This window comes from Scyliorhinus torazame, chromosome 6 (genome assembly GCF_047496885.1).
Source record: "Scyliorhinus torazame isolate Kashiwa2021f chromosome 6, sScyTor2.1, whole genome shotgun sequence".
Classification (NCBI taxonomy): Eukaryota; Metazoa; Chordata; class Chondrichthyes; order Carcharhiniformes; family Scyliorhinidae; genus Scyliorhinus; species Scyliorhinus torazame.
In genome coordinates, this window is record NC_092712.1 from 102,354,355 (window position 1) to 102,377,681 (window position 23,327).

Consider the following 23,327-nt stretch of genomic DNA (forward strand, 5'->3'; position numbering starts at 1 on the left):
GAGAAGGTAGTCAAGAAGGCATACGGCATGCTTGCCTTCATTGGCCGGGGCATTGAGTATAAGAATTGGCAAGTCATGTTGCAGCTGTATAGAACCTTAGTTAGGCCACACTTGGAGTATAGTGTTCAATTCTGGTCGCCACACTACCAGAAGGATGTGGAGGCTTTAGAGAGGGTGCAGAAGAGATTTACCAGAATGTTGCCTGGTATGGAGGGCATAAGCTATGAGGAGCGATTGAATAAACTCGGTTTGTTCTCACTGGAACGAAGGAGGTTGAGGGGCGACCTGATAGAGGTATACAAAATTATGAGGGGCATAGACAGAGTGGATAGTCAGAGGCTTTTCCCCAGGGTAGAGGGGTCAATTACTAGGGGGCATAGGTTTAAGGTGAGAGGGGCAAAGTTTAGAGTAGATGTACGAGGCAAGTTTTTTACGCAGAGGGTAGTGGGTGCCTGGAACTCACTACCGGAGGAGGTAGTGGAGGCAGGGACGATAGGGACATTTAAGGGGCATCTTGACAAATATATGAATAGGATGGGAATAGAAGGATACGGACCCAGGAAGTGTAGAAGATTGTAGTTTAGTCGGGCAGTATGGTCGGCACGGGCTTGGAGGGCCGAAGGGCCTGTTCCTGTGCTGTACATTTCTTTGTTCTTTGTTCTTTGTTCTATCCACTCTGTCTATGCCCCTCATAATTTTGTAGACCTCTATCAGGTCTCCCCTCAAACTCCTTCGTTCCAGTGAGAACAAACCGAGTTTATTCAACCGCTCCTCATAGCTAATGCCCTCCATAATTCCAACATTCTGGTAAATCTCTTCTGCACCCTCTCTAAAGCCTCCACATCCTTCTGGTAGTGTGGCGACCAGAATTGAACACTATACTCCAAGTGTGGCCTAACTAAGGTTCTATACAGCTGCAACATGACTTGCCAATTCTTATACTCAATGCCCCGGCTAATGAAGGCAAGCATGCTGTATGCCTTCTTGACTACCTTCTCTAGAGCGACTAGAGCGACGTCTGATGCGTCACTCTCCACTTGAAAGGGTAACTTCTCGTCGACTGCGTCCATCGCGGCCTTGGCGATGTCGGCCCTAATACGGTTGAAGGCCTCTTGAGCCTCGGCTGTCAGGGGGAAAAGAGTGGACTAGATGAGTGGGCGGGCCTTGTCCGCATAGTTTGGGACCCACTGGGCGTAGTAAGAAAAGAATCCCAGGCAGTGTTTGAGGGCCTTGGGGCAGTCGGGAAGGGGGAGTTCCATGAGGGAGTGTTGCGATCGGAGTCGGGCCCCAGAACTCTGTTCTGGACCACATAGCCGAGGATGGCTAAGCGGTTTGTGCTGAATACGCACTTCTCCTTGTTATAGGTCAGGTTTAGGAGAGTGGCGGTGTGGAGAAATTTGGCAAGGTTGGCATCATGGTCCTGCTGATCGTGGCCGCAGTTGGTGACATTGTCTAAGTACAGGAAAGTGGCCCGCAGCCCGTACTGGTTGACCATTCGGTCCATCTCCCTTTGGAAAACCGAGACCCCGTTGGTGACGCCGAAGGGAACCCTAAGAAAATGGTAGAGGTGGCCATCTTGTTGAAGTTGTACATGACATTGGTACGGCCACACTTGGAATACTGTGCGCAGTTCTGGTCACCCTATTATAGAAAGGATATTATTAAACTGGAAAGAGTGCAGAAAAGATTTACTAGGATGTTGCCGGGACTTGATGGTTTGAGTTATAAGGCGAGGCTGGATAGACTGGGACTTTTTTCCCTGGAGCGTAGGAGGCTTAGGGGTGATCTTATAGAGGTCTATAAAATAATGAGGGGCAACAGAGGTGATAGTCAACATCTTTTCCCAAAGGTAGGAGAGTCTATAACTAGAGGGCATAGGTTTAAGGTGAGAGGGGAGAGATTCAAAAGGGCTCAGAGGGTAGTGAGTGTCTGGAATGGGCTGCCAGAGGTAGTAGTAGAGGCGGGTACAAATGTGTCTTTTAAAAAGCATTTAGATAGCTACATGGGTAAGATGGGTATAGAGGGTTACGGGCCAAGTGCGGGCAACTGGGACTAGCTTAATGGTAAAAACTGGGCGGCATGGACTGGTTGGGCCGAAGGGCCTGTTTCCATGCTGTAAACTTCTATGATTCTATGGTTCTATGATCTGCCTCGAAGGCAGTGTATGGGCGGTCCACCTTACGGATGGGGAGCTGGTGGTAGGCGGATTTTAGGCCTACAGTTGAGAAGACCCGGTACTGTGCAATCTGATTGACCATATCAGATATGCGTGGGAGGGGGTACGCGTCGAGCTGCGTGTACCGATTGATGGTCTGGCTGTAGTTCACGACCGTTCGGTGTTTCTCCCGAGTTTTCACCACTACCACTTGGGCTCTCCAGGGGCTGTTGCTGGCCTCGATGATGCCTTCCCGAAGCAGCCGCTGGACCTCGGACCTGATGAAGGTCCTGTCCTGGGTGCTGTACCGTCTGCTCCTGGTGGCGACGGATTTGCAATCCGGGGTTAGGTTTGCGAATAGGGAAGGTGGGTCGACCTTTAGGGTCGCGAGGCCGCACACAGTAAGGGGTGGTAGGGGCCCGCCAAATTTCAATGTTCGGCTCTGGAGGTTGACCATTCGGTCCATCTCACTTTGGAAGACCGAGACCCCGTTGGTGACGCCGAAGGGAACCCTAAGAAAATGGTAGAGGTGGCCATCTGCCTTGAAGGCAGTGTATGGGCGGTCCACCTTACGGATGGGGAGCTCTCGGATTGCTACGGAGCTACGGATTGCAACTCTCCATGGCAGCGCAGAAGTTGGGGAGGACGTAGAGGTGGAAGCCGCTGAATTCTACACCCTGGATCGTGAGTGTGGCTATACAGTACCCCCGGATCGCCAAGGAGTGGGACCCGAAGGCCAGGGAGATTCTCTGATTGGTGGGGTGTACCGCAAGGGAGCAGCGCCTTACCGTTTCGGGATGGATGAAGCTTTTGGTGCTTCCGGAGTCCAGCAGACAGGAGATCTCGTGCCCATCGATCTTCACGCTTGTCGAGGCGGTGGCTAGATTGTGCGGGTGAGACTAGTCAATCGTGACCGAGGCGACTCGCGGCTGGTCGTCGCTGGTGTCGGACAATGGGGTTCCCGGGGGTGCACAGGTCCTGGTACGATGGTAGCGTCCATGTGCCGTGGGGGAGACAAGATGGTGGCGCCTGGAGATCCTGAGGTGGACAAGATGACGGTGCCCACGGGCCACACGTGGCGGGGGTTGAAAAAAATGGCGGCGCCCATGGGCCGCATGTGGTCCGAGGAGGGGAAGATGGCGGCGCCCACTGGCCACGCGTTGTCCGAGGAGGGGAAGATGGCGGCGCCCACTGTCCGTACGCGAGGGGGTCGGGGCGATCGAGGCGACTGAGCGGGCCTGGCACACTGCGACAAAATGCCCCTTCTTGCCGCAGGCCTTGCAAAGGGTGCTGCGGGCCGGGCACCATTGGCGGGGGTGTTTTTGCTGCCCACAGAAGTAACATCTGGGGCCACCGGGGTTGGCTGACTGGCGCGTGGCACAGGCGTAGGATTGGCTGAGTGGGGTCCCCGGTGGGGCGGCCGTCTGCGGAGTCCACGATGCGTAGGAGGAGAGGGCCGCGCGGCCGGGGGTGTAGGCCTGGTATTGCGTGAGGCGATTGTTATTGACAGCGCCAACTTTTTGGTTTCCGCGAGGTCGAGCATGGCCACCTCTAAAAGTCGCTGGCGGATGTAGTCTGACTCTATCCCCGTGACGAAAGCGTCCCGTTTGAAGAGGTTCGAATGTTCCGTGGCCGTGAAGGCCTGACAGTCACAGTCTCTAACCAAGGGAATTAATGCACGCCAGAAATCTTCTACGGACTCACAAGGGAGCTGACTACGAGTAGAGAGTATGTGTCTGACGAAGAGCGTGTTCGTCTGCTGGGCGTAGTTCTCTTTCAGTAGCGCCATGGCTTCATCATAGGTCGGCACGTCCTGGATAAGCGGAAAAACGTTGGAGCTCAGCCGCGAGGAGAGAATCTGGATCTTCTGAGCTTCCGGAATTGGGTCCGGTGCAGACCTGATGTAAGCTTCGAAACAAGCTAGCCAATGTTCAAAGTCCTTTTTGGCGTTGCTTGATTGCGGATCCAGCTGCAGGCGTTCTGGCTTGATGCGGAGGTCCATCTTCTGAAAACTTTAGTGGAATAAATTGATGCACGATCAATTGCACAAAGGCGAGAGTTGAATACAACTGAGGTTTTATTACACTAAGATGTGTGGGCTCCTCCAGCAGCTGGCGAAATGGCTGCTGTATGGGGAGCACACATATTTATACTACAGGAGTATTTATAGTACAGGTCCTTACCACACATCTCCTAATATATACAACAGTGGTGATTACCACAGAGGGGCCCTTTGAAGTCCATGCTGAGGTGCTCAAAGGGGCGGGAGGCCTTCACCAGGTGCGCTCGATCTGGCCGGTAGAAGTGCGGCTTGCACTCCGCGCAGACCTGGCAGTCTCTGGTGACAGTCCTGACGTCCTCAATGGAGTAGGGCAGGTTGCGGGCCTTGATGAAATGGAAGAACCGGGTGACCCCCGGGTGGCAGAGATCATAGTGGAGAGCCCGGAGTCGGTCCACTTGTGTGCTGGCACATGTACCGCGGGATAGGGTGTCAGGGGGCTCGTTGAGCTTCCCCGGGCAATACAAAATCTCGTAATTATAGGTGGAGAGCTCGATCGTCCACCTCAAGATCTTGTCGTTTTTGATTTTGCCCCGCTGTGTGTTATTGAACATGAAGGCAACCGACCATTGGTCAGTGAGTAGAGTGAATCTCCTGTCGGCCAGGTAATGCCTCCAATGACGCACAGCTTCTACAATGGCTTGGGACTCCTTTTCGGCAGAGGAGTGCCGAATTTCAAAGGCATGGAGGGTGCGGGAAAAGAAGGCCACGGGCCTGCCCGCCTGGTTGAGGGTGGCGGCCAGAGCTACATCCGATGCATCGCTCTCGACCTGAAAGGGGAGGGACTCGTCGACCGCGTGCATCGTGGCCTTGGCGATGTCTGCCTTGATGCGGTTGAAGGCCTGGTGGGCCTCAGCTGACAGGGGAAAAACTGTGGACTGAATGAGTGGGCGGGCATTGTCCGCATAATTAGGAACCCACTGGGCATAGTAGGAGAAAAACCCCAGGCAACGTTTCAGGGCCTTGGGGCAGTGGGGGGAGGGGGAGTTCCATGAGGGCACGCATGCGGTTGGGGTCGGGCCCTAGGACTCCATTTTCCACGACATAGCCAAGGATGGCTAAGCGGTTGCTGCAGAACACGCATTTTCCTTATTGTACGTGAGGTTAAGGAGTTTGGCCGCCTGGAGGAATTTTTGGAGGTTAGCGTCGTGGTCCTGCTGATCGTGACCGCAGATGGTGATGTTATCTAGGTACGGGAAGGTGGCCCGCAGTCCGTACCGGTCAACCATTCGGTCCATCTCACGTTGGAAGACCGAGACCCCATTAGTGACGCCGAAGGGAATCCTAAGGAAGCAATAGAGGCGGCCATCAGCTGCGAACGCAGTGTATTGGCGGTCCTCTGGGCGGATGGGGAGCTGGTGGTAAGCGGACATCAGGTCCACTGTGGAAAAGACCCGATACTGCGCAATCTGATTAACCATGTCAGATATGCATGGGAGGGGGTACGCGTCGAGTTGCGTGTACCGATTGATGGTCTGACTGTAGTCAATGACCATCCTGTGCTTCTCCCCAGTCTTTACTACTACCACTTGAGCTCTCCAGGGGCTGTTGCTGGCCTCAATGACCCCTTCCCACAGAAGCCATTGGACCTCCGACCTGATGAAGGTCCTGTCCTGGGCACTGTACCATCTGCTCCTGGTGGCGACGGGTTTTCAATCCGGGGTGAGGTTCGCAAACAAGGAAGGTGGATCGACCTTAAGGGTCATGAGGCCGCATATGCTGAGGGGGGGCAAGGGTCCGCCGAATTTTAAGGTTAAGCTTTAGAGGTGGCACTGGAAGTCCAAGCCGAGTAACAGGGCAGCGCAGAGGTGGGGGAGGACGTAGAGCCGGACGTTGCTGAACTCTACGCTTTGGACGGTGAGGGTCACGATGCAGTACCCCCGGATTTCCACGGAATGGGATCCAGAGGCCAGGGAGATTTTCTGGGTAACGGGGTGTACCGCGAGGGAGCAGCGCTTTACCGTCGTGGGGTGGATGAAGCTCTCTGTGCTCCCAGAGTCAAAAAGGCAGGTTGTCTTGTGCCATTGATTTTCACCGTTGTTGCGGTCGGGAGGTTGCGGGGCCGGCGCTGATCCAAGGTGATCGCGGCGAGCTGCGGCAGATGCTAGGAGGTCCCGGGCTGGTCAGCGGTGGTTAAGGTAGCGGCAGGCGATGAAAGGCCAGACGAGCAAGGGTCCTGAGGCGCCGTCCAAAATGGCGCAAAGATGGCGTCGCCCACAGCGGGCAGATTCAAAGTTGGCGGCGCCCACGGGCTGCACGTGGCCTGCGGGAAAGAAAATGCCGGCGCCCACGTGGCTTGCGAGGAGGAAAATGGTGGTGCCCCTGGGGGGTGCAGGAATGCCGGGCCTGGAAATAGCAGCGACCGACCGGGCCTGGCAAACAGAAACAAAGTGTCCCTTCTTTCCACAACCGTTGCAGCTCGCGCTCCGTGCCGGGCAGCGCTGCCGAGGTTGTTTGTTCTGCCCGCAAAAATAGCACTTGGGCCCTCCAGCGTTGGCTGGCTGCCGCGCGGCGCAGGCTTGCGGTGAGCTGGAGTCGGCAGCTGGTGGGGCCCACGAGGGTGCCGCGCGGTCGGGGGCGTACGAGTGGACGTGCGGGAGGCCACTTCTAATGAGTTCACGAGCTGCCTAGTTCCCACAAGATCAAGCGTACCCCCTTCCAGTAGGCGCTGGCGGACGTACGCAGACCTCATGCCCGTAACGAAGGCGTCTCGGATTAAAAGTTCTGTGTGCTGGACTGCCAAAACTGTCTGGCAGTCACAGTTCCTCCCCAGGATGTGCAGGGCACGTCAGAAATTGTCCAGAGACTCACCGGGGAATTGCTGTCTCGTGGACAGGAGGTGCCTGGCATATAGTTGGTTGACTGGCTGAATGTAATGTCCCTTCAGGAGCTCCATCGCTTCGGAGTAAGTGGGCGCATCCCGGATGAGAGGAAAAATGTCAGGGCTCACCCTTGAATAAAGGACTTGGAGCTTCTGCGCGTCCGAGGGTTCCTCAGCGGATGTTCGGAGGTAGCTTTTGAAGCAGGCTAGCCAGTGATCAAAAGTGGACGTAGCGTTGGCTGCTTAAGGGCTCAGCTGCTGCCGATCAGGCTTGATGCGAAGATCCATCGTTTATCTTTGTTTAAAAAATCTTTGCTCAATAAATTGATGCACTATCAATTACCACAAAGACGAGAGTAGTGGAATAATCGGGGCTTTATTGAGCAAAGATGTTGTGCCTCCTGTAGCTGCCACGCATTTCTACGCCTCCTACTGGGTGGAGCCAGCAGGCAGGGATTTACCCATGTACCTCTATTATACATGTCTTACCATAATACATATAATACTGCTAGTGGTGACTACCACACACACCATGTGGGACAGTTCGTTTGGTTCACTTCTCAAATAATCAGCATCCAAACAGTTGGAGACATGCTAAGGTATGGATCACATTGTTGGAGGAGGAAAACATGTGAAATAAATATTCTGAATCACTGAATTAGTCGCTCAAAGTAATCAATCAGAATGATTATGTTTCTTTATATATTAGACATCGCCTCCAAACTTCTTGGTGTTTCATAGAACCCGTTGTTTGGAAATTTGCTGCACAGCAACTCTTTACAGGCCTTGAATCCCAAATGGGATCTATAAAGCTTCAGTCATATGGAGCGATTGTCAACTTATTTTTAAACCTATTTGGGAGGGTTCTCCCGGTTCATGCACGGTTCACCGACGTGGACAACTCTGTGAGTCTAGGATGTGTTGTTGCTGCGGGTACGCGACAAGTTGTGACAGCCCAACCTCCGGAACAGAGGGGGGAACCTTTGTCCTGGCTCAAGTGTAGCGGCGGAACAGAGAGGGAGCGGACTCCCTCTTGGAGACGGGGCCGTTGCTATGATGGAGCCGCAGGCTTCGCTGAGAGTGTTGGAGCTGTACAGCGGCATCGGGGGCATGCACTACGCGCTGAAAGGTAATACAGCAGTAAAGAAATAGTGAGTGGCGCAGTAGAGCCATAAGAGCGGAGCTCTATAAACAAGGGGCAGTGCAATGTGATTGGATCAGGTCTCCTGTCAATCACGTTATCAGTTCACAAGTAATTTGTAACCCCCCCCCCCCACTCTTTGGGATTTTTGGCTGTCCCTTTCCTCTCACTGTATTAAATGTCAATGTTGACGGCAGCCTCTTGGAGGAAGCTTACAAGGTTCTGGCAGAACATCCACCCAAATACCAGATAAAGGCCAGCTTTGACTAAGAGACAATCCTGTAATTCACACACATACTGCGGGTTGTAGAAGAATCCGGATACAGGAAAATGGAGCCACTGACAGAAACCAATGCACAGTTTGATGTTTACCCAGAACCTAAAACAGTACGCACCGAGAAAAGGGTTGAACTTGGAAGGGGTGCTCAAGGGGTCAGGACCAGGCCCTGGGGTGGTGGTCAACATGGTGGTAAATGACAAGGGGCAGGACTGGAATCGGGGGTTTAAAGGCACATACGCCAGCCTCATCTCAAACCTCAAATATGGGCAATGCAAAGTTGTGTTCTCTGGTAAATCTCCAGTTGGAGAAAGGAAAGGTTTCACTAATGAAATTAAGGATTTAAGGGCATTATGAGAATAAAATAATTGATATAAGGGTAATGTGTGGCACATCAAATGGGGGCATTGAGACAATTACATCTTGTTAGCAAATAGATACAGTTTGGGGCGATTTACATTCATATTTGTATGCATTGGGCATAAGTTCTTGCTTAAATTTAAATTTTAACTTTAAGCTTTATTTATGCTCCTGCAGTTGTGTATTCAGGAAACTTGAGTTTTAGTCTCACTTTATAAGATGTCTGCATTTTAATTAGGTTTTCTTACTCATAAAGTAGGAAAACTATGCTTTGCCTAACAGCAAGGGCCCCACAGAAACAGACAACACAGTTTCAGTTCAGTTGGAAGCAGAATTATATAGAGTGCCAGAATAGGCAGGACATGCAAAGGGGCAGAAAGCAAGCCCCAAACTAAAAAAGGCTCCAAAAACTGGGGAGGAACAGGTAAAAGTCCCAAGACGACAACTCAAGAAAGAAACAAGCTCAGGGATTGGAAAAAGACCCTGTTGAATAAGGAGCAGAAGCTCCATGTCAAAAGACAGGGCTGCAGGGTGTAGACCTGGAATAAAGTGGGCTTGCGAGAAGCCAGGAGATCAGTCAATATAAGCAAAGGTTGGTGACTCCTTACTATGAGCCTGTGAAGTTGTTACTTTGGCATGGTTCGATATCTGAGCGATTGTTTGTAAGGAAAAACTTCAATGCATATGGTGATCCAGGGGGGAGAACTTAAGAAGGGAAGGTTGCAACCCCCGGAGGTTGATCCTTGTTGAAGACATCCGAGAAGAAGCATAGCTTGGGAGAGGAGTTTAAAGCAAGCCGTTGGAGAGTGATGGATGGAAACCCTCATGTGAAAAACAGTTCCAGTGAGACGAGCATGTGGGGAAGTTGATGAGAGATTCATAGCATCTACTTTGGATGGCATCTGTCACTTGGTTTCAGAGTGTGGGGTGTCTGTCCACAATTCGTCTATTGGCTTGCACGGACTGTGTACTTACTGTGAACATGAGTGATTAAGATAGATTTTGTAACTTGTGTTATCCTTATGAATCTGTATATACCTATAATGGTATTGCTGTGGTTGATAGAATAGCGTATGAGAGCTCATCTTTTCTTGTTTAATAAATGTTTATTCTTTTGTTAAAAGTACATCAGCAGTCCCTGTGAGTCTGTTCAGTAGCTGCCCTCCACATTTTCAAACAAAAAATTAAAGTTATGATCTATCAAGCCAGCTTCCACTCTGGGATATGATTTGTCCAGTCGTAACATTAGCTGGAATCATAGCAATCTTGTTCTGATACCCTGGGCTAGTGATGGTCAGTTTCAGCCCCACTTGACCTGGAGTCGTAACACAGGTGAAATTAGATTTTATTTCAAAATCCTGAGGTCCTTGGTTGAGCCCGATAAACTACAGTCACCAGGTTTGTAACTTTAAAACACAAAATATTTTTATCATACAGTATTATAATTAAACAGACAGAAAATGTAGTTCTCTATCTACTACACCTTTCCGAACCCCCCTTCCTAACTTGCCCCACTCTCTATACACACACACAAACATACATGCACAGACAAACAATACAGAAGGGAAAGGGTGTGGAAAGGTAAAGAAAATATTGATAAAAATAAAAGGATAAGGATCTTTGATGCTCTGGGATTACTTCTAGTCAACGTCTTTCTGAAGTTCAGGCTTTCACTTTGGCATTTCTTCCTTCTAGCCTTGAGAGGGTTTTCTCTGGCAAGTTTGTTTACCTTCTCTGCCGACTCAGCATAATTTCAAGTTCACAACGAAATATGTGCCAGGCACTCACTTCTTTCAGAACAGAGCAGTTCTTTCACTTTAGCAAACAGGAGAGAGAGAGACGGTTCCTTTCACTTCCAAGGTCTAAACACTTCTGCCAAATCTCTCAGAAAACATCATGCAGGATCACTGACCATTATCAGGCAGAACACTGTCCCTGGCCAACCCACTGGTTGCCACTTAACCAATTGAACTGACTCCCTCCAAAAGAGGTTCCCAAGATCCACCTGGTGCCGAAAAATCTGGCTTCTCCTCTCCCAAACACACAGCCTGGGAACTCAATATCCTGGCAGGCAGACTGTTTCAATTTTGAATCTTCACTCTCCAGGAATCCAGTGATGATCCCGATTATGGGTTCACGGACCTAAAACAAAACAAATGGAAACAAAGGACATAACAGCAAGGACTCTTATAATCTTGTGTCGTTATTTGTATGGACTTGCAGAAGGCATCTGATAAGGTTCTGCACAAAAAAATAATCAAAATGCAAGACACTCAGAATTGAATTGGAGGTAATCTTGTGCCACATTCTGTGAAGGAGTAGACAAGAATGTCAAGTGGTGTTCCCCAGCGATCTATTCTGAGGCCTCAGCTTTTTACCAATGTGACGATGTTTCTAAATTAACACTGTTTCAACTTTCCCACGTGATCTTTTTACTTTATGACTCCACACCAGTGCCATTGATACGTGTGTACCAATGTTCAGTTGGTGTTCCAATGCATTTTTGCCTTTTGACTTTGTTTTTCCAAACTTTTTCTTAAAATGTAGAATTTCTTTGCTCATAATAATAGCAGAAAAGCGTAAATCTGGTGCAAGTGATGTTTCTTTTTTTTTGGACCATACAGTGCAGAAGGAGGCCATTCAGCCCATCGAGTCTGCACCGACCCACTTAAGCCCTCACTTCCACCCTATCCCCGTAACCCAATAACTCCTCCTAAGCTTTTTGGTCACTAAGGGCAATTTATCATGGCCAATCCACCTAACTTGCACATCTTTAAGAAACATAGAACTATAAAAACAAAGATGAAAATAATTAAGAGCTCTGAAAAGGTGAGATGCACATTGAAATCAGTAGAGCTTTGGATCTGCCCTGAAAAACTACCATGATCATTCTGAAAGACAAGCTACGAATGGACTTATTACTCCGGTTGAGAAACTGTTAATCGTTTGGCTGGAGAACAAAATCAATGCTATGCTCTTTTGATTTTTGCTGTAATTCCGGAAAAGGCTGGGAGTCTTTATGATGACCTTAAGAAACAACAAGCAGAGAGTTCTAATGATGAGCCTTTAATGTAAGGAGGGATGGTTTATGCTTTTTTAAGTCAGGGACAATTTACATAACATCAGCGTCTTGGGTGAAGCTAGTGAGAAAACAGCTTGTGCTTTTCCTGAGACGTTGGCTAAAATCATTGAAGAGGGTGGGTATTATGCTCAGCAAGCTTTTAATGTTGATGAAACTGGACTCTGGGGGGAAAAATGCTGGTGAGAACATACATTGCCAAAGAGGAGAAATCCATGCCAGGTAACAAAGCTGCTAAAGATAGGCTCACTCTTCTGCTCAGCGCCAATGCTGCGGGTGACTTTAAACTTAAATCTTTGTGTGCCATTTGGAAAACCCCAGGGCCTTCAAGGGAAATTCCAAGGTATTTCTTCCAGTGATATGGAAATCCAATTGTAAACGGGAGTTGAAAGAAACAAATTTGAGGATTGGTTTAACCATTTTGTCCCAAGTGACAGCGATTTTACATTGAAAGCATTGTTAGCCCTCGACAATCCAATGGTATACAATGTGGAGGAATATTAATTCATTAGCTAAGGTGGATGATAGGTGGGAATAATCATCAGGCGGTTACTTGCTGCAACAAATTCCAATACTTGGTTTTGAATCAGCAGTCACAGTTTGGGAATGACAGTTCCCGGAGTGTCTCAGTGCTTCTGTGCATGTGCCAGTCTTAAAATAGCTGCAGTTTGTTCATTTTCATGTCTTTAGGCTGGAAAACCGGTCTTGCACATATGTACAGAATAAAAGGACGTAAAGAAGTGAACAGTGTGAAAAAACAGATAACTTGAATCAGAGCACCATTCCAGAGAAGATGTACTAGGGAGCAGGGCACAGGGAGGGAGACAGGGAGAAGGTCCAAACCAAGCAATGGGACTGAAAGGGGACCCAGAAGACAGACCCAGGTAAGGGGCAAAGACCAAGATCAGAAACCAAGTAAACTTGAGAGAATGGAGCTGAACAATGGGCTCACAAATAAAGAGAGAGCTGCGCTGAGCAGACTTGAAGCAAAGTGAGCTCCAGAGAAACCCAGAAGATCCGAAAGGTCAGCTGACAGTTGGTGACTCCGTGCTGCAGGCCGAAGGGGCAAAGGTGGCCATCACCTTGGAGCATGTTTGGCATGCTGATAATTTGAAAGTGTACTTTATAGGTGAAGCTTGAATGTATTTGGAGATCCAGGGGAAAGGAATCTTGGAATGCAAAGTCAAACCCTGGAGGCAGATTCTTGTTGGAGCCTTCCGGTTTGGAAAGAATTCCAAGGCAAGTTCTTTGAACTTGGAGATTGGAAACCCTTGTGAGAAAGACAGGGTTTCAGTGAGACTGGTTGTCGCTCAAGTGTGACAAACATCTGGGTGGTCTTTTGCGACATCCATAGTATCTGCTTTGGCCGCATCTGTCATTTACTGTGGGATTTTAACACTTGCCCATGTTTCACCTGATACTTCATTGGGTATAGATTCAACGTTGAAGATTTCTAGGGCTACTCCCAGGCCACCTCTGCAGGAAAAATTGAGGGATGTTGTCGGTGTCTGGGACCCTAACTGTAAGGTATGATTCAGTGAGTATGTTAGGCAGTTGCTTCAATAGTCTGGGATAGTTCTCCCAATTTTGGTGTAAGAGCCTAAATGTCAGTACGAAGGACTTTGCAGGGTGAATTAGACTTGGAATTCAATTTTCCTTCCCGGTGCCTAGGTCAATGATAGGTGGTCCATCTGGTTTTATTCCTTTTTGACATTTTTGTAACAGTTTCTACAACTGATTGGCTTGCCGGGCCGTTTCGAAGGGCAGTTAAAAGTCAACAACTTGGTGTGCGTCTGGAGTTGCACTTGGCGAGGAGATAAGGGTTCAGATTTTCTTCCTGAAATGGCTTTAAAAAAAATTTCATGTGTTGTGGGCATCATTGGCAAAGCTAGCATTTGTTGCCCATCCCTGATAGTCTTTGACAAGGTGGTGTTAGCTGCCTTCCTGATCTGCCGCAGTAGATGTGATGTAGATACACCCATAGTCCTGTTAGGGAGGGAGTTCCAGGATTTTGACCGAGCGATAGTGGAGGAACGTTTATATGTTTCCAAGTCAGGATGGTGTGTGGCTTGCAGGGGAACTTGCAGGTAGTAGTGCCCCAATGTGTCTGCTGCTCTTGTCCTTTAAGGTTTTAGAGATTGCCGGTTTGGAGAATGCTGTCTGAGGAGTCTTGATGAGTTGCTGAGGTGCATCTTGTAGCGTCATAGAGGTTTACAGCTTGGAAATAAGCCCTTCGGTCCAACTTGTCCATGCTGCCCAGTTTTTACCACCCACCTCTACTACTGCATCTGGCAACTCGTTCCAGACACTCACCAAACTGTCCTTCTGGACGCTTTTGTATCTCTCCCCTCTCACCTTAAACCTATGCCCTCTAGTTTTAGATTCCCGTACCTTCGGGAAAAGATATTGACTATCTACCTCACCTATGCCCCTCATTATTTTATTGACCTCTATAAGATCACCCCTAAGCCTCCTACTGTAGCCATCTGGATGGCCACTTACAATAAGGACCAGGGAAGGTCGCAAAGCATAACGGGAAAAATGGACAATGCGAGATTCAGGCAGGCTTTTCCTTCATTAAATGTTTTTAATCCTTCATTAAATGTTTTTAAGATAAAGATAGATAGTTTTTTGAAGAATAAAGGGATTAAGGGTTATGGTGTTCGGGATGGAAAGTGGAGCTGAGTCCACAAAAGATCAGCCATGATCTCATTGAATGGTGGAGCAGGCTCGAGGGGCCAGATGGCCTACTCCTGCTCCTAGTTCTTATGTTCTCAGAGCCTGAATGTATATTTGTGAGTGAGGAATCCAGACGGTATCGAAACCCCCAACCGATTAGCATTTTGATGGCCCATCTCTGCCAGACAAAGGACTGATACTTGAGCGACCTATACAATCCCAGACATTTCGGTGCCATTCCCTGTACTCAGGAAGCGTAAACAACAGGGTCAATGACCGCTTAGGACACACCCAGCCATCAAGGCACCCGCCCCTTTATTGGTTCGAATCGAACACAGTGATCAAGAATTACCCAATTAGTGGGGTCCAAACTGAAGGACCGCCAAAAAGAGCGCGAAAACCCCCAAGGATAAAAAGAGAGACCACCATGTGTTCGGCCTCTCTGGGACCTGGCACTCCGGCAACGTCTACTTCCAAGTGCAGCACCGCCAGAAGCAAGCTGAAGTTCAACGCCCACTACCAGACGGATGAGCCCAGCTGAGCAGCAGTCACCTCTACTGACCCGATAGTCCCAGAATCGAACAACGGCCATTGTTCCACTGACCTAAGCCGGGTGCCTGAAGTTAAGTATAGGTTGTCATAGTCGATAGGTGCAGTTTAACTAGTAGTGTTTATGTTGCATGATTAATTGTGTGTGTAAATAAAGTACCCTTGATCTAGAACTAACTGGTGTTTGGCTCTTTAATCGATATCCGGTTGAACCTTGTGGTGGTATCATTTGATACCTGTCGACTCTGAGCAATATAATATTGATATCCAAAGAAAGAAGGGCAACCTCATTGCCATATTTACAGTAGGTAAAAAAGGCAAGAGTTATTGGCGACTCTGGTGGGATTCGACCCAGAAGTAACTGTGTCACTCCGAGAGAACCCACAAAACGATTGAATCAGAAATCCAAATTGGCAAAGTAAAATAAACCACAAGCGTAAGACCAGTTTCGGTCAAACCTCCAAAATTCGGAAGTGTGTAATTTGCATGCATACTAACAAGGGGATATAAGGTAACCTCGATAGATTTTGTTGCGAGAAACTTTCGGGAGTTGCGTAAACCAGAAAATAGCTTGAGCCGTGCCCGTGTTTGCACCACCGCTTTATTCCCCCTTGTCCCAAATTCCCGGTAGAAACCGAGATAATCGCAGAGATGGCAATGAAGGCAATGGAACGCCTTATGCATCCACAAGAGCCCGAGGTCACAGCGACCAACAGAGCAGAACAGTGTCCCATATGGGAAGAGGAGATTAGGAAATACCTAAAGGGGAAAGGATGGCCCCTATGGTCGGAATTCTGTGCGAATGAGGAAACAGGTCCTGGCAGCATAGGACAAACTTGGTGGGACAGCCTGACCGAGAACCACAAGAAGAATTTGAGTAGAGTTCGTAAGCCGATGGCAATCGTGTCCTGCTTGGCACAATTGCGAGGCACAGAGGAGGTCATGAGGACGCTCCGTAGACAGCTTGACGAGAAAGAGAGGAGTAGAGAGGGAAATGTTAGCGAGTGTGAGAGATTAAACGAGCAACTCCGAGAGCAGCTAGCGGCAAAGGAAAAGGAGATGGCAGATGTCAAGAGGGCACACCAATCTTGTCTCGCCCACCCAAGCAGCTTTCAGATTCAATACGATAAGGCCTACCAGGACACGCAAAGTGCGGTGTTGGTAAGAGAGGAAACGGAGAACCAAGCAGAACAGTTGTGAAAACAGTGTGAGGATTTAAAGGCAGCCCTACGAGCACTCCACAGTTCCACCACGGAACAGAGGCAGAGTTCGGTGGATCATGCCAAGTGCAGGCAGCAAATTGCAAGATTGCAATCACTGCTATCTGTTCAGAACGGGTTCAGAGATACCTTTGGCCCACAGTTAGATCAGGAAGATGGCCCCGATTGGCAGGAACTTAGTGAAACGGCCCAACGGTACGTGACTGAGACAGAAAGTCAGAATAGAGCCCCCCAGGTCCCGAAAAGGAAAGCACCCGCACCACCGACTGCACTGGCAGCACCCAACGCAATGAATCCCATCACCACGCAGCGTAGAGTAACAACAGAGGACCAACCCGATTTTGTGTACACCAACCATCACCCAGTTAAGAGATGCCCGAGATATAATTGAGACTTTTCACCCCACGTCAGACCCACACCACTTTTCCGAACGGGTTTGGCAACAGACCGTCATGTATGGTCTGGACGAGCGGGAAGAAGTAAAGCTCATAGTGATGAGCCTTGACCCGTCAGTTAGTTCAGCTCTTCCCGACCCACAAAATGTAGGAGGAGGTAGCCTCCAAGGCATGAAAACAGCCATTTTAGATGCCATTGGCTATAATAGAGGAGACCCGGTAGAAGGACTCAACCGGTGCAGACAGAAAAAGGGAGAGCATCCAACAGCATTTGCTGGACGCCTCTGGATCCACTTTACCGCAGTATTCGGTGATTTAGCCCGCGCCCATTTATCGGTAGATAATACGGCCAAATGGACCCGTATTCTAGTCTCCCACGCCACGGAGGCAGGACAAAAGGCATGTGCCAACTATGATTCCTCAGACCCTGCACACAATGAACTGTGGGTACTGAAGCGATTATCTAGAGCTGGGGAACAGTCCCTACAGGAAAAGATAGACCAGGAAAGAGTAGTCGCCAACATGCATCCAGTAAGGGCACACCAAGACCCCGCATGGGTAAATGAAGGCAGAAGTAACGCACAGCACCCTAAAGTACAGGAATGCTACAATTGTGGACAGAAGGGACATTACGCCTGAGAATGCCAAGCCCCCCCCCGAACCAACAACGACACCAACAGCCCAACCCCCCACCCAGGGAACCATACCCAAGAGAGCAATACACCAGAGAGCCTATTCCACACTACGTGCCCCAGGGGTCATGTGGGGCAGCACGGTAGCATTGTGGATAGCACAATTGCTTCACAGCTCCAGGTTCCCAGGTTCGATTCTGGCTTGGGTCACTCTGTGGAGTCTGCACGTCCTCCCCGTGCGTGCGTGGGTTTCCTCCGGGTGCTCCGGTTTCCTCCCACAGTCCAAAGATGTGCAGGTTAGGTGGATTGGCCGTGATAAATTGTCCTTAGTGTCCAAAATTGCCCTTAGTGTTGGGTGGGGTTGCTGAGTTGTGGGGATAGGGTGGAGGTGTTGACCTTGGGTAGGGTGCTCTTTCCAGGAGCCGGTGCAGACTCGATGGGCCGGGTGGCCTCCTTCTGCCCTGTAAATTCTATGATAACTGTGGGCAGTCAGTACACTTTGCCCGAGATTGCAGGAGACCCCCACCACCAGCATGACTAGCCCCCAGATATGAAAGAGAACACTACCCACAGCAGCTACAAGGTCCCAGCTGCCCCATGCAAACTGTGAGCGCTTACCCGCCACTTCTCATGGCAGGGACACCTCAGCAATGCCACTTCATTTTTGTTTCCTCCTTCCTCTCTTCGGTCACACTACACTGACTCCATATGCTAGTTACACCCCAGGCCAAATGTGATTTATGGTGTCCTATTCCCTGATGGAACCTACCCACTTTCTTCTTTAGTTTGTTTTTTAATGTTGCATTCTCTCTCTTGTACGACTTTGTGTGTTGACCCCAGGCACGTTTCTTGATACAGTTGTGACTACTCCTCTGATGCCACATGGCAGTTAAAGGCACAAGTTTGCTGAAGCCCATATACCCTCAAATTCTTACCGCTCTTGGAAGGTCACTCAGGCAGTGGAGTAATGGCACTGAACCCGCCTTGCCTGAGGACCCCCTATGTATTTGGTCAGCCAAGCCCGGGTAGTGGAGCAATGGCACTGATCACCGCCCTACCCGGGGATTCCACCCATTCTTGCCCTGCCGCATCCCATTCGGAGAATTATTTTCGAAACTCTTTTGCTGTTCTTTTTACAACTGTGGTTTAAAGAATGCACTTTTGCCAAACTTTTGTCCCCTTTCCAGTGACCCTTTGGTTGCTATCCCCCCACCTGCTGTTTACATGTTCAAAAACACTTGGTTGAAACGAGTTTGCATTGGATGGAGAAATTGTCCGCCCACTCAGCCCATCAAACACAGGCTGCTAGAATGCTCGCACTGTGACAGAATTCTTTTTCCGGATGTTTTGACTCCCAAATGGTTGTTTAAAAAAGAAAATGAGGGAGTCACATATGGTGACGATCCTAAATGGGAAATTGATGTTAAGGAGAAACAGACAAACAAATGAGATATTAAGCAACAAGATAATAACAGATATTATGCTCGTACCCCCAGGAAGATACGGATATACCAGAAGACAGAGAAAGACGCAGCCAAGAAGAAGACTAACCTGATGATCTGCATCATGATCGCCATTGGATCAACACTGTTGCGCGTGTTACCCGCCCCTCCACCGTGAACCACACCGACCCTAAACATGGCCACCCAACACGACACCCCTAGCCCGGACACTACACCACACATAGACACAGCCACTGATACCCCCACATGGTGTGATGATATCATAAATTGGTACTCCCTTTCGTACACAGTAGAGGCCCTACTGGTTATAGCTATACTTTGCAGTGTCATCCAGATGATCAGATTTCGGAAATGGCAAAGGAGAGCCCCCCCCCCCAGTATACACACTCAGAGCCCCTTTCCTCGGACTCCAGCAAACTCCATACTCTTTCTGAACCCTTCCTCCCTAATAAATTCCACGGTTTTTTGAATAAAGTTACTTCCTTTGTACATGGACATTAGTGATAAGTAGGAATGTGATGCTGCTATTGGTTATTTTGTATTGTAATATAAGTTCTTTGGTTATTACATAGCAGCATGAGTGTAGTTTAGTTAAGGGCAGTTAGAGGTTCCCTTTTTTTTGTGGAAAGAGACTGAAATGGATGTTTGAATGTTATAGTGCCCCTTAGAATTTCTAGAGCTATTTGTGTATTAGTAAAAACTTAGGTAAATATTTTGACCAATTGGACAGAGTAAGATAGAACCTGTCCTTGATTGAGGGTACCCGGCATGTCAGAGAACAGGAGAAGATCCAGTAGTGTGATCCTTCACGCTTCGCATTGAGGATCAAGAGGACGGACTGTAGCCATCTGGGATGGCTAAGGAACAGGGAAGGTCGCAAAGCATAACAGGAAAAATGGACAATGCGAGATTCAGGCAAGCTCAGAGCCTGAATGTATATTTGTGAGTGAGGAATCCAGACGGTATCGAAACCCCCAACCGATTAGCATTTTGATGGCCCCTCTCCGCCAGACAAAGGACTGATACTTGAGTGACCAATAAAATCCCAGACATTTCGGCGCCACTCCCTGTACTCGGGAAGCGTAAACAACAGGGCCAGTGACCGCTTAGGACACGCCCAGCCATCAAGGAACCCGCCCCTTTATTGGTTCGAATCGAACACAGTGATCAAGAATTACCCAATTAGGGGGGTCCAAACTGAAGGACTGCCCAAAAGAGCACAAAAACCCCCAAGGATAAAAAGAGAGACCGCCATGTGTTCGGCCTCTCTTGGACCTGGCGCTCCGGCAACGTCTACTTCCAAGTGCAGCACCGCCAGAAGCAAGCTGAAGTTCAACGCCCACTACCAGACGGATGAGCCCAGCTGAGCAGCAGTTACCTCTACAGACCCGATAGTCCCAGAATCGAACAACGGCCACTGTTCCTCTGACCTAAGCCGGGTGCCTGAAGTTAAGTATAGGTTGTCATAGTCGATAGGTGCAGTTTAACTAGTAGTGTTTATGTTGCATGATTAATTGTGTGTGTAAATAAAGTACCCTTGATCTAGAACTAACTAACTGGTGTTTGGCTCTTTGATCGATATCCGGTTGAACCTTGTGGTGGTATCATTTGATACCTGTCGACTCTGAGCAATATAATATTGATATCCAAAGAAAGAAGGGCAACCTCATTGATTGCCATATTTACAGTAGGTAAAAAAGGCAACACTACGCTCCAGGGAAAAATCTCCTAGTCTATCCAGCGTCTCCTTATAACTCAAGCCATCAGGTCCTGGTAGCATACAAACAAACAAAGAACAAAGAAAAGTACAGCACAGGAACAGGCCCTTCGGCCTCCAAGCCCGTGCCGACCATGCTGCCCGTCTAAACTACAATCTTCTACACTTCCTGGGTCCGTATCCCTCTATTCCCATCCTATTCATGTATTTGTCAAGATGCCCCTTAAATGTCACTATCGTCCCTGCTTCCACCACCTCCTCCGGCAGCGAGTTCCAGGCACCCACTACCCTCTGTGTCAAAAACTTGCCTCATACATCTCCTCTAAACCTTACCCCTCGCACCTTAAACCTATGCCCCCTAGTAATTGGCCCCTCTACCCTGGGGAAAAGCCCCCGACTATCCAAGGAAAAGCCTCTGACTATCCAAGGAAAAGCCTCTGACTATCTGAGCATCCTTGTAAATCTTTTCTGCACTCTTTCTAGTTTAATAATATCCTTTCTCGAATAGGGTGTCCAGAACTGTACACAGTATTCCAAGTGTGGCCGTACTAATGTCTTGTACAACATCAACAAGATATCCCAACTCTTGTTTTCAATGTTCTGTCCAAGGAAACCAAGTGTACCGAATGCCTTCTTCACCACCCTGTCCACCTGTGAATTCACTTTCAAGAAGCTATGAACATGTATTCCTGGATCTCTGTGTCCTATAACTCTACCCAACACCCTACCATTAACTGAGCAGGTCCTGCCCTGATTCCATCTACCAAAATGCATCACTTCACATTTATCTAAATTAAACTCCCAACTGCCATTCATCGGCCCACTGGCCCAATTGATCAAGATCCCGTTGTATCCCAGATAACCTTCTTCACTGCCCACTATGCCACCAATCTTGGTGTCATCTGCAAACTTACTAACTATGCCTCCTAAATTCTCATCCAAATCATTAATATAAATAACAAATAACAGTGCACCCAGCACTGATCCCTGAGACACACCACTGGTCACAGGCCTCCAGTTTGTAAAACAACCCTCTACAACCACCTTTGCCTTTGTCTTCTGTCGTCAAGCCAATTTTGTATCCAATTGGCTACCTCACCCTGGATCCCATGAGATTTAACCTTATGAAACAGGCCTTGCTAAAGTCCATGGAGACAACATGCACTGCCCTCATCTACCTTCTTGGTTACCCCTTTAAAAAACTCAATCAAATTCGTAAAACATGATTTTCCACTCACGAAGCCATGCTGACTGTCCCTAATCAGTCCTTGCCTCTCTAAATGCCTGTCGATCCTATCTCTCAGAATACCTTCTAACAATTTACCCACCATAGACGTAAGGCTCACTGGTCTGTAGTTCCCAGGCTTTTCCCTGCGGCTTTTAAACAAGGGCACAACATTTGCTACCCTCCAACCTTCAGGCACCTCACCTGTGGCTGTTGACGATTTAAATATCTCGGCTAGCGGACCCGGAATTTCCCCCCTAGCCTCCCACAACGTCCTGGGATAAATTTCATCAGGCCCTGGGGATTTATCTACCCTGATGCGCTTTAAGACTTCCAGCACCTCCTTCTCTGTAATATGCACACCTCTCAAGACACTTCTCACTTTTTATTTCCCCAAGTTCCCTAACATGCCTTTCTCAACAGTAAATACCGATGAGAAATATTCATTTAGGATCTCACCCATCTCTTGTGGATCTGCACATGGATGACCTTGTAGATCCAGACGAGGCTCTACTCTCTCCCTGCTTACTCTTTTGCTCTTTATGTATTTGTGGAAGCTCTGGATTCTCCTTTGCCCTATCTGTCAAAGCAATCTCATGACCCTTTTTGCCCTCCTGGTTTCTCTCTGAACTCTACTCCGAATACCTCTATACTCTTCAATGGATCCACTTCACCCCAGCTGCCTATGCATGTCACATGCCTCCTTTTTGACCAGGGCCTCAATATCCCGAGTCATCCAGAGTTCCCGACTTCTACCAGCCTTGCCCTTCACTCTAAAAGGAATGTGCTTACCCTGAACCCTGGCTAACACACTTTTGAAAGCATTCCACTAACCAGCCATCCCATTGCCTGCCAATTTACTCCCCCAATCAATTTTTGAAATTCATGTCTAATACCATCAAAATTGGCCTTGCCCCAATTTAGAATTTTAACTTTTGGACCAGATCTATCATTCTCCACAGCTATCTTAAAACTAATGGAATCATGGTCACTGGTCCCAAAGTGATTCCACACTAATACTTCTGTCACCTGCCCTTCCGTATTTCCCAAGAGGAGGTAATGTTTGCCTCCTCTCTAGTCAGACCATCCACATACTGAATGAGAAATTCCTCCTGCATACACAACCAATTTCTCTCCATCCAAGTCCTTAATGCTATGTCTGTCCCAGTAAATGTTGGGAAAGTTAAAGTCCCCAGCTATTACCACCCTATTTCTTTTGCAGCTATCTGTAACCTCCTTACATATTTGCTCCTCAATTTCCCACTGACTATTTGGACGCCTGTATACAATCCTTCTCTCCTTCCTTATTTTTCAGTTCTACCCATATAAACTCAGTGGGCAAAGCCTTGGATATATCCCCTCTCAGTACTGCTGTGATATTCTACCGAATCAAAAACGCACCTCCTCCACCTCTCTTTACCTCCTGTTCTATCTTTCCTGTATCATCTGTACCCTGGAACATTGAGCTGCCAGTCCTGCCCCTCCTTAGCCATGTTTCAGTAATAGCGAAAATATCCCAGTCCCATGTACCCATCCATGCCCTGGGTTTATCTGC

The 23,327-nt window shown here is 48.6% G+C and overlaps 1 protein-coding gene across 7 annotated transcripts in view; it reads left to right on the forward strand.

Annotated features, from left to right (window-relative positions):
• The first annotated feature begins 7,567 nt into the window (after nucleotides 1-7,567).
• trdmt1 (tRNA aspartic acid methyltransferase 1) overlaps nucleotides 7,568-23,327 on the forward strand; it is a 120,957-nt gene continuing 105,197 nt past the window's right edge. For 3 of the 7 annotated variants that reach the window (XM_072508587.1, XM_072508589.1, XM_072508590.1), the window contains exon 1: nucleotides 7,818-8,164. In XM_072508587.1, coding sequence (XP_072364688.1) covers nucleotides 7,833-8,164 — 332 coding nt within the window. In that variant the 5' untranslated portion in view covers nucleotides 7,818-7,832. Of the gene's footprint in view, nucleotides 7,635-7,817; nucleotides 8,165-23,327 lie in introns of those variants that run through there. The other 4 variants (XM_072508596.1, XM_072508588.1, XM_072508595.1 and 1 more) reach the window with 4 other exon arrangements.